The sequence below is a fragment of the Dreissena polymorpha genome, chromosome 7 (genome assembly GCF_020536995.1).
Source record: "Dreissena polymorpha isolate Duluth1 chromosome 7, UMN_Dpol_1.0, whole genome shotgun sequence".
NCBI lineage: Eukaryota > Metazoa > Mollusca > Bivalvia > Myida > Dreissenidae > Dreissena > Dreissena polymorpha.
Genome location: NC_068361.1, coordinates 24,742,104 through 24,759,163, shown reverse-complemented (window position 1 = coordinate 24,759,163; position 17,060 = coordinate 24,742,104). Strand labels below are relative to the sequence as shown.

Below are 17,060 nucleotides of genomic sequence, written 5' to 3'. Positions count from 1 at the left end.
GACACAGACTCCAACTGTCCAGTCGGACCGTCAACCGTGATTGACGAAAAAAAGAAAAGCTCTGAAATACCGTGTTTTTTTTTACAATTATTAGTTTATATTGATTAAAATATCACGACTGGTACATATATTACATTACTTGAAAAAAGTTGTAAAGTTTTCATATTTTCAGTATACAAGTATTCAGTAATAAATGTTACTGGGTACAGGTATCAGGTAACTACCAGGTAACCCTTTGCATGCTGGGAAATTTGTCGTCTGCTAAAATGTCTTTTGCTGAATTTCTAAAATTATAATTTTCTTCGATTTTTTTTCAAAGAATACTATCAGAATAGCAAACAGTTTGGATCCAGATGAGACGCCACGTTCTGTGTCGTCTCATCTGGATCCAAACTGTTTGCAAAGGCCTTTAAAATTCGGTTCCCGCACTGAAAGGGTTAACAATAAATAACGGAAATAGATTGATCATCATCGTCACGTGGTAAACCCAGGAATGCAAATTGTGGATGTGTAGTGAATTGTATATATTTTATATATAAAATGACCAATCTACTTGCGTTAATTATAGTGTGTATATCGTTATGTCACCTAATTTCGCGATGTATTTTCTATTTCATGGCCAAGTTCTCTACTATAAATAGATCAACACGGTTGACCGATATCATAAGCTGTTTTTAGACCATGGTTGACTGAATATCGCTATTTTTGAATGCCTTAGGATATTTATAAAGTTATGTTTTCTTCCGTAATGGAGAAATGTTATTATCTGTGATAAAACACTTATAACCAAAAAAAGGTTTATATTAAAACACAAATTGTGAAATCATATCAAACTCTTTACTTAGTTAGAAAACGATTGAAATCGAACACTTTTTTCAATAATAAAAGTATAGAAAAACTTGTTAGAATCAGTTTTTTAGTCAGTTTAACCTGCTTGTGAATATCATGACTGAGTATAAAATCTTAAAATGTCATAAAACGTTAGATGAGCTTAACTGCTATCTATAGCTATACCTATTTCAAGGAAATTTTTGTCGGCGTTCACGCTAACTCTGAAATAAGTTACAATTCAAAGTAGTAAATTTAATATGTTATATGCTGATACAATGATGTACATGTACAAATTAAATGCATATACACCCAAAATATTGATTACTTTATATTTCAGCACCAAAAGTAGTCAAATATTTTATTATGCCCCTCTTCGAAGAAGAGAGGGTATATTGTTTTGCACATGTCGGTCCGTCCGTATGTCCGTCCGTCCACAAGATGGTTTCCGGATGATAACTCAAGAATGCTTAGGCCTATAGGATCATGAAACTTCATAGGTACATTGATCATGACTCGCAGATGACCCCTATTGATTTTGAGATCAATAGGCCAAAGGTCAAGGTCACGGTGACCCGAAATAGTAAAATGGTTTCCGGATGATAACTCAAGAACGCTTATGCCTAGGATCATGAAACTTCATAGGTACATTGATCATGACTCGCAGATGACCCCTATTGATTTTCAGGTCACTAGGTCAAAGGTCAAGGTCATGGTGACTCGAAATAGTAAAATGGTTTCCAGATGATAACTCAAGAACGCTTATGCCTAGGATCATGAAACTTCATAGGTACATTGATCATGGCTCGCAGATGACCCCTATTGATTTTTAGGTCACTAGGTCAAAGGTCAAGGTCACGGTGACCCAAAATAGTAAAATGGTTTCCGGATGATAACTCAAGAACGCTTATGCCTAGGATCATGAAACTTCATAGGTACATTGATCATGACTCGCAGATGACCCCTATCGATTTTCAGGTCACTAGGTCAAAGGTCAAGGTCATGGTGACTCGAAATAGTAAAATGGTTTCCAGATGATAACTCAAGAACGCTTATGCCTAGGATCATGAAACTTCATAGGTACATTGATCATGGCTCGCAGATGACCCCTATTGATTTTCAGGTCACTAGGTCAAAGGTCAAGGTCACGGTGACCCGAAATTGTAAAATGGTTTCCGGATGATTACTCAAGAGCGGTTATGCCTAGGATCATGAAACTTCATAGGTACATTGATCATGACTCGCAGATGACCCCTATTGATTTTCAGGTCACTAGGTCCAAGGTCACGGTGACCAGAAATTGTAAAATGGTTTCTGGATGATAACTCAAGAAAGCATATGCCTAGGATCATGAAACTTCATAGGTACATTGATCATGACTCGCAGATGACCCCTATAGACTTTCAGGTCACTAGGTCAAAGGTCACGGTGACTTGACCCAGTAAAATGGTTTCCGGATGATAACTCAAGAAAGCTTACGCCTAGGATCATGAAACTTCATAGGTACATTGATCATGACTCGCAGATGACCCCTATTGATTTTCAGGTCACTAGGTCAAAGGTCAAGGTCACAGTGCCAAAAACGTATTCACACAATGGCTGCCACTACAATTGACAGCCCATATGGGGGGCATGCATGTTTTACAAATAGCCCTTGTTAAATCTGAAACGTTTATGTTAATGCAGTTTGCCATTATGGTAGGTTAGAAAAAACATTTTTATGCCCCCGGATCAAATGATCGGGGTATATTGTTCTTGGCCTGTCTGTCTGTCATTCTGTCCCAAAACTTAAACCTTAGTCATAACTTTTGCATTATTGTCCCCTACCTTATGGTTTGCATTCCGTCTGTCTGTCAGTCTGTCTGTCAGTCAGTCAGTCAGTCAGTCCGTCACACTTTTCTGGATCCTGCGATAACTTTAAAAGTTCTTAATATTTTTTCATGAAACTTGAAACATGGACAGATGGCAATATGGAGATTATGCACGTCATTTCATTTTGTGCCTACGTCAAAAAATCTGGTTGCTATGGCAGCAAATAAAAAATAAATTACTGACAATGGTGGAGTTTCAACGGTAGGGGACCATATTGCTTGGCAACCTCTTGTTGAAGATAGCAACTTGATATTTGGCATGCATGTGTATCTCATGGAGCTGCACATTTTGAGTGGTGAAAGGTCAAGGTCATCTTTCAAGGTCAAAGGTCAAATATATGGCTTCAAAGCAGGCATTGATTACAGCCATATAGGGGCATTGTGTTTCACAAACACAGCTCTTGTTGCCAATTATATCTTCGTTAGCCGATTTCGAAACATTCAATATTTGTTGATTTTTTGTGTTCATGGGCTTTTAAACAATTAGCATCAGCCATTGCAGACTGCATGCTTGGCAAATGTTTAATCCCTATTCATCAAAAGTGTTCGGCCGAGTTACGAAATTGTTTTAAGCCCAATTTTCTCTCAATGCCTGGACAGTATTTGGCCACGTATTGTTTTTACAGATTACAGGAATTTGTAGGGGAGGGTGTGGGAGCAATGAAAGACTACGTGCAGAATGTGATGAGAGATTATTTCCAGAACAACAGCGGTGTGGAGAGAACTAGTGTGCTCGGTAGTTTTGTTTATTACTGAAAACATTTTACTCAAACTTGGGTAAAGCCTTTTAATGCTTACTTTTAAAACTCTTGTCAGTTTAATGTAAGATACATTAGTTTCCTTCTGAACCAAAGTCTAATGTATACCATTTTCCTTGAATCTATTAGGGTTGTTTATTTTATCTGCCTTAATAAGGTAATTTTAGAATGCAGTCCATTTTTTATCCCTGTACACAATGTGGTAGTTTAGATGTATCCTCTTTATCAATTTGGTTGAGAGATACAGGGTAGAGGGGTTTGTAAAAACTGTGTAATGGTGGACAAACATTGTAATAAACATCTCTTTATAAATTGGAATAACAAATGATGTTCAATGTATCATTTAATCAAACTATATATGTTGTGTGTTTGTGTGTCATTGTATTGAAAATTAATCATAAATGGTACTTGAGTCAGATAACATTAACAATTTAAATGATTTCCATGGTAACAGAAACAAATGTATAGACATGAAGAATGTATGTTACCTGTTGTTTTTCACAGGTTTGTTTATTCGTCGGATGGTGCTTGCCTTTGAGAAGCTCTCGTTCACCCAAGTCACTGACTTGTACAGGAAGTTTGAGCGATACTATGTGGCAGGCGTGGAACAGGACGAGGGTCAGAGTCTTGCAGGATCCCTCACAGACTCTGCCATGAGCCTGTCGGGCATAAGGTTCAGCAGGGGGCGATCACTTGACCCCTTTCAGCTAGCTGCCGACAGGTCTGTGGAATGTTTGGTTGTGGGGGAATTCTTGGTTAGGGTTAAATAGGGGCCTATCACTGGACAGTCTGTCAATTTGCATCAGACTGGAAAGTGGGATGCAGAAGTTTCTTGTTTTGTGTCAAATAAGGGCCTTTCCCTGGTAATTGTAGAGTTTTAAGATATGGAGAATTCTTGGTTAGTGTTAAATAGGGGCTAGTGATGGAACCCTTTTCCATTTGCATCTGACCAGTAGGTGAATTGTTTGAGTTCTAGGAAATTCTGTGTTTATGGTAAATAAGGGCCAGTCCTTGGTTATTTTCGAGTTAAAGTAAAAAAAATCTTTGTTATTTTTAAACAAGGGTGAGCGCATGGTTTGTGAAGCATTATAGTAAAAGAAAAATTATAGGTATGCAATAAATAGGGGCCATTCTCTCAGCCTGATTATTGTAGAATTAGAGTTAGAACTATTGGTCATTGTGAAATAGGGGCCAGTTCATAGCTCATTCGACAGGTGTATGAAATGTTTGTAAAATATTTGACTAAATTGTGAACATAATTTAGATATATAGCTAAGAATTTCGCTATTAACTATTAAGAACTTCATGCAATCATCAAGCATTCAGTATGAGATACAATATTCATGTTGTTTGCATTAAATCTTTTTTTATTTGTGCCTATGATATTTCTTAAGGTTTATGAAGAAACAGGTTTTATTTCATAATATTTATATTCAGAAATGTTCACAATTTGAAAACATTAAATTTAAAAATTTAAGGATTTAATGCTTGTAAGTCAAGAAGAAATGGACTTCTATTTTAAATTTTATGGTAATGTGAGAATAAATGCGATATTAAATAGGTTCATTTCTTTTTTAGAAAACTAGGTGAAGAAGTGAGAGGTGTTAATTCACAACGCCAGGCAGAGTACTTCATACAACAGCAGGTATTACACCTTAAATTGTTATTGATTTAAAAGGGTTTTGAATGAACAATCAATTCTTTATCAAGAACATTGCTGCCTTTTGTTATTTCACTTTTTATTACATATAACAAGGGTGTTTCTATCACAACATAGGTGTTTCTATTACAACACAGGTGTTTCTATTACAACACATGTATTGTTTTGTTACATCACATGTTTTTCTTTTACAACACATGTGTTTCTATTACAATACAAGTGTTTCTATTACAGCACATGTGTTTTTGTTACAACAAAGGTATTTTTGTTTCAACACAGGTGTTAATATTACATCACATGTGTTTCTTTTACAACACAGGTGTTTCTATAAAAACACAGGTGTTTCTTTTACAATACAGGCATTTATATTCCAATACAGGTATTTATATTTCAACACAGGTGTTTCTATTACAACACAGGTGTTTCTGTTACAACAGAGGTATTTCTTTTACAACACAGGTGTTTCTTTTTTTAGCACAGGTGTTTCTGTAACAACAGAGGTATTTCTGTTACAACACACATGTTTCTATTACAACAGAGATGTTTCTACTACAACAAAGTCTTTTTATTTCACCACAGGTGTTTGTATTACAACACAGGAATTTCTTTTACAACAGGTGTTTCTATTACAACACATTTGTTTCTATTACAACACAGTTTTTTTTTATTACAACACAGGTATTTATATAACAACACAGGTATTTCTATTACAACACAGGTGTTTCTATTACAACACAGGTATTTTGTTAAAACACAGGTGTTTCTATTACAACACAGGTGTTTTTATTACAACACAGGTGTTTCTATTACAACACAATCCTAAAGAAGCCTTACCCCCTGCTGATCTGCAGGAGAAAATCCTTGAAATGCTGGAAGCCAATCCTGAACTCGCTGAAGCGGTAAGAGCACACTTTATTATTTAAGTTAAATGATCATTGTTTAAAGCATGTCTCACTCTTTCATAAACACTTTTTCAAATAAGATTTAAATTCACATAATTAGAAAAGGGCTGGCTATTTCAGTTTGTAGAGTGCAGGAATAGAAACCCTGATGGTGGAGTCCAGCGATTTTTCCCTTTTACCCTTAAGTACCAGAAATCGGCACTTTCCCAATGGTGAAAAACCTATAATTTTCCCAATTGCTGTCCAAAATAAAACAACAATTGAAGGTTTCCACACAAAAAAATTGACAACTCGACAGCACTTAGTTATCAATGTAAAAGAATTTGTTAGCAACAATAAACTACACCAATAACCCAATCTGAAGATTTCACAACGCCAATTTTCACCATTTTAGTTTTTTGCACTAATTTTTCCCAATTGGGCTGGTACTTGTACTTTTCCCAAAACTCGCTGGGATCTTAATCCAGGCCTGAAGCATAATTTGTGTGGGTATTGGTCATGAAATCCTTCATAAGGTCATTCCTCCCCTTTCTTTGATCCAAGTAGGGCAGTTGTCTGTCACTGGCAAGCATGTACGCTTAGTACTGGTCTCCTGGCGGACAATATATCCACCATACTGTCACGTGTTTGTCATTAAATACTTGATTTATGATGCCTTAGATTCATTATTTCAAAATTTCCATCGTTTTCAGCACTTCCTCAGTTACCTGAACAGTCTTCGAGTTAAGGAATACTGCACGGCAGTTCACAATCTTTTCCACTACTTTGACCGCAAGACGATCTTTACCTTGAACAAAGGTCAAGTTCAGGTCAAAGGTCAAAAAGAGGGCGAGGTTCACAGACGCTACGCTGCTTTGAACTTGGCTGCGTTACATTATAGATTTGGTCACAAGTAAGAAAAGTAATTTTCAAAGTTAATATGAATTTGAAAAGCTTTTGATTTTGAAAATTTACTTTCACAAGTTTTATGTGGTTAATGTTAATATGAATCAGGAAATTAGATGTTTTGTTTTTACTTCATCATATTCTGTCTTTCTAAATGACGTTTATGGCAGTGTTATATCATTACCAATCATAATGATTGATAAGTACATAATTAAACTTTTACCTTACATGTAAACTGCAATGTTAATGGACTAAATTCAAATTTAACTAAGAAACATCATTTGCTGAACATGAAAATCCAAGCTGGAGATGGTATATCTATTATTGAAAGACTTATTTAAGTATCATTAACAAGCTTGGGTTATTTTTTTACATGAGGAGGTTACTTAGTATAAATTGTATGTAAAAAACAAACACTTTTTAAATGTTTTTTGCAGGGAAGAGGCACTAGCCCCCTTACAGGAGGCCATTGGGATGGCACAGGATGCAAATGACAATGTCTGTCTGCAGCATGCTCTAGTAAGCATTCTTTCTGTTTTGTGTATGTGACTTGTTCCTTTTCTGTTTTAAGATTTGGTTTGGGTCCTTTTTTGTGTCAGGGGCAAGATTCTCATTTTCTTAAAAGATTAGGATTGTTTCCCTTTATGTTTTATGGTTACTTTTCTGCTTGAAGATTTTGACTGGTTCCTTTTCTGTTTTAAAATTTGGACTGGTTCTCTTTCTGTTTTGAGCTTTGGACTTGTTCCCTTTCTGTTTCAGGGCTGGCTGCATCGTCTCAGTGAGCAGGGAACCGCACAGACAGAGAACCTTCTGGAGAGAGCTGTGGCAAAGAGCTCTGAACTCATGTTGCCTGTAAGTGATGAAACACTTATATCTGGATTACCAGTAAAGTTGCACTGTAAAAATAAAAATGTATCAGTGGATAATGGTAAAAATAGACAAAGATGTTTATAAGAATTAAGTGACAAATAAACCACAATGAAACCAAATACTATTTTAAGCTCTAGGACTATAAACATCTTTTGCATAATCTTTGATTTGACTCTGACATTTTTACCACATTTGCCCACCCCTTTTCTTTCAATACTTCCTGTACTAATAAAGTTTCTGAAATTCTAGGTGCCCACCATTAATATCCATTTATTATTTTCAGAACCTGATGTCAATAGGGGTCCAGGCCTGTGCACGACACAATGCTTTCTCTGCTGCTAAACCCTGCCAGTGAGTGTCTAGTTGTTAGTGGTATTAACGTTAAAATGAATTCTTACCAGATAACGGGTGAAATAAATTTATAAAAAAAATAATTCTTAGAAATCAAACAAATAGAACCCAGATATTATTTATTGTAAAAAAAAATTCATTTTGCATTTTTTTCCAATTTTATCCATTATTTTTGGCAAATAACAACTGGTTAATATGCATGAGATTGTATGGTGTTTCATAGTATTGAAAGTTATTGTTTGTTTTAGTCTTACTGGATTTGCTGTGATTTGCTGTATTGAGTGAGTAATGTGCAACAAATTCTGACTGGTTTCATAGACTCGTATATCTTAGTAACATTCTGACTTGTTTCATATCATTCACTGGTATAGCCTAGTACTATTCAGACTGGTTTCATATTATTAGCCGGATTTTTTTCGAAAAAATCTCGGCTTATAGATTGATGTTGTCGGGCGGGCGGGGGGGCGGGCGGGCGGGGGGGGCGGGCGGGCGGGCGGAGTGGCGGCGTGCTCGAAAATGTTAAAGTTCTTATTTCATGGTATAACTTTGGTATGCTTGGACCTAGAGTCTTCAAACTTGACATGAAGGTTGGCCAGGATTAACAGATGACCACTGGTCATTTCAAGGTCATTCATTTGAAGGTCAAGGTCACTGTGACCTTCAATATAAAAAATGTTAAAGTTGTTATAACTTTGGTATGCTTGGACCTAGAGTCTTGAAACTTGACATGAAGGTTGGCCATAACTAGTTAGTAACCACTGGTCATTTCAAGGTCATTCATTTGAAGGTCAAGGTCACTGTGACCTTGAATGTAAAAATGTTAAAGTTCTTATTTCATGGTATAACTTTGGTATGCTTGGACCTAGAGTCTTCAAACTTGACATGAAGGTTGGCCAGGATTAACAGATGACCACTGGTCATTTCAAGGTCATTCATTTGAAGGTGAAGGTCACTGTGACCTTCAATATAAAAATGTTAAAGTTGTTATAACTTTGGTATGCTTGGACCTAGAGTCTTGAAACTTGACATGAAGGTTGGCCAGAACTAGTAAGTAACCACTGGACATTTCAAGGTCATTCATTTGAAGGTCAAGGTCACTGTGACCTTGAATGTAAAAATGTTAAAGTTGTTATAACTTTGGTATGCTTGGACCTAGAGTCTTGAAACTTGACATGAAGGTTGGCCAGAAATAGTAAGTAACCACTGGACATTTCAAGGTCATTCATTTGAAGGTCAAGGTCACTGTGACCTTGAATGTAAAAATGTTAAAGTTCTTATTTCATGTTATAACTTTGGTATGCTTGTACCTAGAGTCTTCAAACTTGAAATAAAGATTGGCCAGTACTAGAAGATGACCACTGGTCATTTCAATGTCATTCATTTGAAGGTCAAGGTCACTGTGACCTTAAATGTTAAAATGTTAAAATTGTTATAACTTTGGTATGCTTGGACATAGAGTCTTCAAACTTGACATGAAGGTTTGCAAGCACACTTAGATGACCACTGGTCATTTCAAGGTCATTCATTCTAAGGTCAAGGTCACTGTGACCTTGAATGTAAAAATGTTAAAGTTCTTATTACTTTGGTAGGTAAAAATGTTAAAGTTCTTATTCCATGTTATAACTTTGGTATGCTTGTACCTAGAGTCTTCAAACTTGACATAAAGGTTGGCCAGTACTAGAAGATCACCACTGCTCATTTCAATGTCATTCAAAACATAACACAAGGTTTGCTCATGCCTTGAAAAGTACTTACATTTCATTTTGACCTTTGAACAATATTTCAGTAATTTAAGTATTGCATTGACAAAAACACGAAAGGTACTTTCCTGTCATTTAAATAAAAAATCCGGCTTCAATGCGGTCATCTCCGACCGCGGAACTCTTGTTCACTGGTATATCCTAGTACTATTCTGACTGGTTTCATATCATTCACTGGTATAGCCTAGTACTATTCTGACTGGTTTCCTATCATTCACTGGTATAGCCTAGTACTATTCTGACTGGTTTCATATTATTCACTGGTATATCCTAGTACTATTCTGACTGGTTTCATATCATTCACTGGTATAGCCTAGTACTATTCTGACTTGTTTCATATCATTCACTGGTAAGGCCTAGTACTATTCTGACTGGTTTCATATTATTCACTGGTATATCCTAGTACTATTCTGACTGGTTTCATATCATTCACTGGTATAGCCTAGTACTATTCTGACTGGTTTCATATCATTCACTGTTATAGCCTAGTACTATTCTGACTGGTTTCATATTATTCACTGGTATATCCTAGTACTATTCTGACTGGTTTCATATTATTCACTGGTATATCCTAGTACTATTCTGACTGGTTTCATATCATTCACTGGTATATCCTAGTACTATTCTGACTGGTTTCATATCATTCACTGGTATATCCTAGTACTATTCTGACTGGTTTCATATCATTCACTGGTATATCCTAGTACTATTCTGACTGGTTTCATATCATTCACTGGTATAGCCTAGTACTATTCTGACTGGTTTCAGGGTGTTTGAGTACCTCCAGAAGAGTGACATGTTGAACTGTCAGCACTCTCAGTCTGGCTTCATGTGCACCAGCTTTGCCAACAAGGCAGCACTGTGGCATATGTACGGGAAACGGTAAGGATTACTTTCTCTCTATCTTAAAATCTTTTAAAGCAATTTCCTTTGATACAATTTCCTTTTAATAACTTAATGCTTCTTTTTTTCTGAAACAAGTTTTTCCTCTTTTTACACCAGATATATAGGATCTGGCATGAGTTGTCATATCATACCATATTTTAAAAAACGAGTTCAGGAATTTTGTTAGTAAGCGAGCATTTGGCGAGCTTCCTAACACATTTCCTGGACGAGTTTAATAAAATGTGGTATTAAATAACAACGAGTGTCAGATCTTTTTTATCACATGCTTTTAAATGAGCAAATTAAATAAATATTTACGCAAACAAAATGATAAATCCGGAATGTTGTTTACATTTGGTGACGACATTTGAAGTCGAAACATCATTTCAGCAAAATAACAAAATGGTGTTGGTCAATCGAATGAAAACTAAGCCATTGAAAACGCTTAAAAAGTATATTACACATGGGTAAGATAAAAATATTTGTAATGGTTATATTTCATGGGAAACAGGGTATGGCATGTGATCAAATGAAAACTCATTAAGTCCATTTATTCTTGAATGTGAGTGGATCAGTCAGCCTTCTGTCCATTTGCAAAAATGAATCCTATGTTTTCTTGAAAAGTTCTGAAAATACGATGTAAGAGGCCAAAGTTGATGCCAATGTTACCTAAAAATAGGAAAAAACTTTATATTATAACTACTCAAGAACTACTTGTATACATATTTACCTATCAAGCGCAATGTCAAGGTAATGCAGTCTGTTTAATTATCAGAGGTTTTACTGATAAGTTACTCCAGTATTGTTTGCACTACTGTCAAAACTGTTTTACTCCAGTTTCATCATTTCACAGTGCAGTGAGTGTAATTTTGATTAATTCAGGGTTCGACACTAAGGCACGTCCGACAGACATTGTCTAGTAAGATCGGTGGTCGGGCTAGTAAAACTGCGGGCTAGCTTGTCCGACTGGTTGTATATAAATTAAAAAAAAATCTATACTGATTCATAAAACTATAAATAACTGCTGTGAAAACCTGTACTTTTAATGTGTAAAATAACTCTTGTATTTACATTAAAACAAAACTAGTATATTTAAATAAACGCGGAGCATTCACATGATTCATCGCTATTTTTAGACGCAAAGGAGAGCTTCCTGCAGAAATTGCTTGTTTCAATTGGTCAAGTTGTCATGAATATTAATGATTTTCTGCAGTGTCGTAAAACTGTAGAGCATGATTTTACGACTTCTATCGAAAATCAGTATTGTCAATGTAAGCATTTTTGCGTAGCAGACAAGATAATGTAATTTAATGAATGGCTTTGTTCAAGTTCGGATTTTTGTCCGACAAATCAGTTAATAAAAAAGAGTCCGACACTAAACTGACACAAAACGTAAATATGAAGAAACACGAAAACGTCAATTTTATCCTAGATGGAAAATTGACTCAGTTCCGATGGCTTGAATTTGACGAAGAAAAGCAAAAAAAGGGTTATTTTATTGTTTTACTCTATGCATAAAAAAATCTGGTGTTCACTGATAATTAACTGATAAATCCTGATTAAACAGTTACATGACAAAATTGTGTTCATTTGCTATGTCATATATGGTCTAGTAGACATCAGGTTCGGGCTAGTACATTTTAAGAGGAGCTGGTCCGACGGTCTTGCTGTAAAAAAAGTTAATGTCGAACCCTGTAATTGAGCCTTGTTCTGAGAAAACTGGGCATAATGCATGTGCGTAAAGTGTCGTCCCAGATTAGCTTGTGAAGTCCGCACAGGCTAATCAGGGACGACACTTTCCGCTTTTATGACATTTTTCGTTTAAATGAAGTCTCTTAGCAAAAATCCAATTTAGGCGGAAAGTGTCGTCCCTGATTAGCCTGTGCTGACTGCAACAAATCTGCGATGACACTTTACGCACATGCATTATGACCAGTTTTCTCAAAACAAGACTCAATTGTTTTCACTTGTAAGGTACTTCAGTATTGTGTGTAATATCACTTCGTTTCCCATTCCAGTGAGTGCACCTCAATGTTGAGCCAGATGATTCTGCACCTGGATACCACAGAGCATTCGGTCTACTATAACGGGGAGTCCGTCTGTATAGCCATGTGTAACCTCGCCAGGATCCATGCACAAATGGTTTGAACTTCTTCACTGTATGAAACAGAGATTAAAATGCTGCAAAATCGTTTATTATGCTCCCCCAAATTTTATTTTGGGGGGAGCATATTATAGTCGCCGCTTCGTCTGTCCGTGTGTGCGTCTGCCTGTCTGTCTGTCCATGCACAATTTTTGTCCGGGCTATTTCTCAGCAACTAATGACCAGAATTCAATGAAACTATTGGAAGCTTCACTACCAAGAGGAGATGTGCATATTATCAGCGGGTTCTGGTCGGATGATTTTTCACAGAGTTATGGCCCCATTGAAATTTTTGAAAATTTCCATTAACTGTACATATACACTTCAACACTGTTATTTCGAACACCGATAATCCGAAGTCACCGTTATTTCAAAGTATTTTTCAGGTCCCGAATGTGGTTCTTCTTTGTTCAATCTAAAATTTCATTGTTAATCCGAACTTTGTTAAACCAAATTAATCGTTAATTCGAAGTGATTATGTCGGTCCCAACACTATAATTCGCACCTTATTATCAATCTTTAATCCGAAGTCAAAACTTCAAAACACTGAGCATAATTTCACACCTATGTCGTCTGCGTGTTGTGCGTCAAAGCCGATAATTACACCTTTGTCGTCTGCGCGTAGCATGTTAATTTTATAATGTCGTCATAAGCCGACGACGAGGCCGACAACACATGAATGAACATGATATCTAATCAACGTGTGACCACATGCATCAACGACGTAAGGCAGTTCTGCGAGCAAAACACACGCGGAAGTGAGTTCTTCAATTTCCTTGACAAATTGGAGAAATATGTTACACGCGTCCAGTTTAGTGCTGCTAACGCCCATTCTCCTAGCAGAGTTGTCGTTCGTTCCTCACCATACATGCGGTGAATGCAATGAACCGCAGTGTAAGAGAGTGGCTAACGCCGGTGTTTACAAAAAAAAGTGAATTCATTTCTTAAAATGTATTCATATGTATTTACATGTATGATGCGCTATGCATTATATTTTATATGTTCTGTAATAAGAGAAAATTTAAAAGAAGAAAAATAATCGTGTTATTCCTCCGTTTGTTACAAGTAGAAATCTATTGCTATCTGACTAGTTACGTTTTTAAAGGGATCTTTTCACAGTTTGGTAAATTGACAAAATTGAAAAAAGTTGTTTCAGATTCGCAAATTTTCGGTTTAGTTATGATATTTGTGAGAAAACAGTATAACTGAACATTTGCCATGGTATAATATAGCCATTATATGCATCTTTTGACGATTTAAAACCTAAAAAGTATAAAGCGTTGCAATGCGAAACGATTGAATAATTTGGAGAGTTCTGTTGTTGTCGTTTAAATTTGTGAAACTACGAAGATTGCTTATATAACGTTTACAATACGCATCTTATGTATGCTTGGCAGGATAGCTGAATCTCTTGCACGACGGTCACATTACATTCACCTCTGTGTTGGGCTCAGAACGGACTATTGTTTTGAAAGCGTCTCATTCATGTCATGATCATTCCAAGCGTTCATCATTGAGGTTACAGTATACTAAACAATCTCTTGCACGACGGTTACATTGCATTAACTGCATTAAAGAAAACCATCTCATACCATGATATCTTATATCAGTCTTAATTAATTATTATAAAATTGATATGTTTTTTTATGTTAAGAAACCAACATACACAAATACGTCAAAGCAATGCCTAACGTCACTCAGTAAAAAATATGTACAATTGTTTACATTTGTAAAGTGCGTAGAATGATAACATCTGTGTAAATGGGCAATAACATAGTTCCAAAGAGTTGCATTAAAACTCACAAGTTTTTGCACGATTTATCGTACATTTAAAAGTCATTTTAATGTCATAAATACTGACCTGTTATCGTATGCTTATACTTTCCAAGGGGAAATAACTCATCCGGAATTTTAACTGGGAATCCGCCACCTCAATACCGTAATACAGGCCAGGTTAAACATAGTGCAATGCAACCTAGCCAAAAATCGGTAACCAACCCTCAATATTCTTTCCGGATCAACCAGGTGTATACGTGTCTTTTACGGCTCTGAATTAAAATATTGTTTTTCACTTGGTTGATTGGGGTTTTGAATAGATAAATTGTGTTATTTATCTTTTTATTTCTCATTCGGATTAATTTGTGTGGATTTAATGGATTTTGTTTCATTTGTAAAAGGTAAGCCATGCTTGTTTTTATCGAACAATGGTTTATTTCTACCATGCTGGGTGTTTTCAGGCGCGAACGACCACGTGCAAAACGTGCTCTTCTAATACATTGCTAGAACGTGCAAAGCATGTTCTTCTAATGTGTTACGAGATCGTGCAAAGCGTGTTCTTCTATTGACAGATTGTTTATCATTTGCCATTGTGTGCAATAATGATTTTAACGTTCCGTATGACAATCTAATTGATCGTCATTTTATTTTTCATCTGTTTTGAATTAAACTTTTGTTTAATTTATGATCTACGGCAGTATTATTATAATTTTCATTATGGTCAAATAATGATTTTATGTGCCGTATGATAATCTGGTCTGTGACCAGTTTATGGTTGAATATGCTTTGCTCTTGTTTTTCATATATTCGACTACATGATGGTCGCAGAAACAAGAGTGGATAAATACCCGGTGACTTCGCAGATCATGGATGATAGTTGCAGTATCAGTCACCGGGTATCGGGCACGATCGCGACCGTACTATGCTAAGTCTCTTAGACAGTCGGTCAACATCAGACCATATGGCGACACCCGTCAGCCGGTCTTTGCCCGATGGCATTGGTCAAGGACATCGACCAATGCCGGACCATTTGGCATCCGCCATACGGTCATTATCCGGTGACAACACTGGTCATGATATGACCGGTACGTCACCGGGGACGTTGATCACGGACCATTGATCGACGTCTGACCGGCCGGTCCGGTCGACGGTCATGTCACCGGTCCGGTCCGGTCATTGATCACCGGTCCGGTCCGGTCACCGGTCCGGTCCGGTCATGTCACCGGTCCGGTCCGGTCATGTCACCGGTCCGGTCCGGTCACCGGTCCGGTCATTGATCACCGGTCCGGTCAACGGTCATGTCACCGGTCCGGTCACCGGTCATGTCACCGGTCCGGTCACCGGTCATGTCACCGTTCCGGTCCGGTCACCGGTCCGGTCCGGTCACCGGTCCGGTCCGGTCATTGATCACCGGTCCGGTCCGGTCACCGGTCCGGTCACCGGTCATGTCACCGGTCCGGTCCGGTCACCGGTCATGTCACCGGTCCGGTCATGTCAACGGTCCGGTCCGGTCATTGATCACCGCTCCGGTCACCGGTCAACAGTCATCAGTTAGGCCTGCCACCGATAACACCAGTCACCGGTCAAGAAGAAGAACTCGGTCTTCTTCATTGAATTATTCTCCTATTCTTCGTTGAATACATCGTCTTCATCAAGGATTAGACATCGGACACGCTCTTCTTCGTCGAGCAGTTCTCATCGTCGCGGCTCTCGTAAGCGATCACGTCGTCACTCACGGAGACGTTATTCTAGAAGATCTCGGTCTCATCGCAGCCGATCCACATCTCGGCCGATCCAGATCTCGACATCGCAGAAAACGAGGACGTCGTCAACCTTCACGTAGACATCAGCGGACTGCATTGAGCACCACTGGATAGTTATCGAACATACCTCTCCTTCATTGAGCACTTCTCGGCGTTGATACGCTCGTAAGCGATCATGTCAATGCTCACGGAAACAATATTGTAGAAGACAATATTTCCAGCGTAGCCGAACAATATTTCGGCATCGAAGTTATATGGATGTCGCCACTTCTCACGTAGGCGTTAATGAACCTACTGGTCATATCGACGTTCTCCATTTTATTCCTTTAGGAATATCATGTCTCCATTCCACGTGTGATGGTTCTTCTTATGGCATCCACACATGTTGCAGTCACCGAGCCGTAGTTGTATACGAACACTAGTTCGTTTAACATTCAGACTTCGGGATAAGCTGTTCTTTTCTCCACTACGACTACAAGGACACGTATGCCTATTAATACTGATAATCTACCGTTGTTTTCCGGTTAACATTATCAGATGACTTCGTGGATGGTCATTCTTATGCACCAGATATTTCCATTCTGACGCAGTTATATTATACCGGTCCC

At 37.4% G+C, this 17,060-nt stretch overlaps 1 protein-coding gene across 9 annotated transcripts in view; it reads left to right on the top strand.

Annotated features, from left to right (window-relative positions):
- LOC127838701 (anaphase-promoting complex subunit 5-like) overlaps positions 1–17,060 on the top strand; it is a 93,520-nt gene that overhangs the window by 4,260 nt on the left and 72,200 nt on the right. For all 9 annotated transcript variants that reach the window (XR_008029914.1, XR_008029915.1, XR_008029913.1 and 6 more), the window contains 10 exons: positions 3,326–3,435; positions 3,962–4,178; positions 5,036–5,102; positions 5,915–6,016; positions 6,712–6,911; positions 7,342–7,423; positions 7,664–7,756; positions 8,058–8,125; positions 10,654–10,767; positions 12,789–12,912. Coding sequence is in view for 6 of the 9 variants with exons in the window: in XM_052366607.1 (XP_052222567.1) it covers positions 3,326–3,435; positions 3,962–4,178; positions 5,036–5,102; positions 5,915–6,016; positions 6,712–6,911; positions 7,342–7,423; positions 7,664–7,756; positions 8,058–8,125; positions 10,654–10,767; positions 12,789–12,912 (1,177 nt within the window). In the remaining 3 variants the exon portion in view is untranslated. The remainder of the gene's footprint in view (positions 1–3,325; positions 3,436–3,961; positions 4,179–5,035; positions 5,103–5,914; positions 6,017–6,711; positions 6,912–7,341; positions 7,424–7,663; positions 7,757–8,057; positions 8,126–10,653; positions 10,768–12,788; positions 12,913–17,060) is intronic.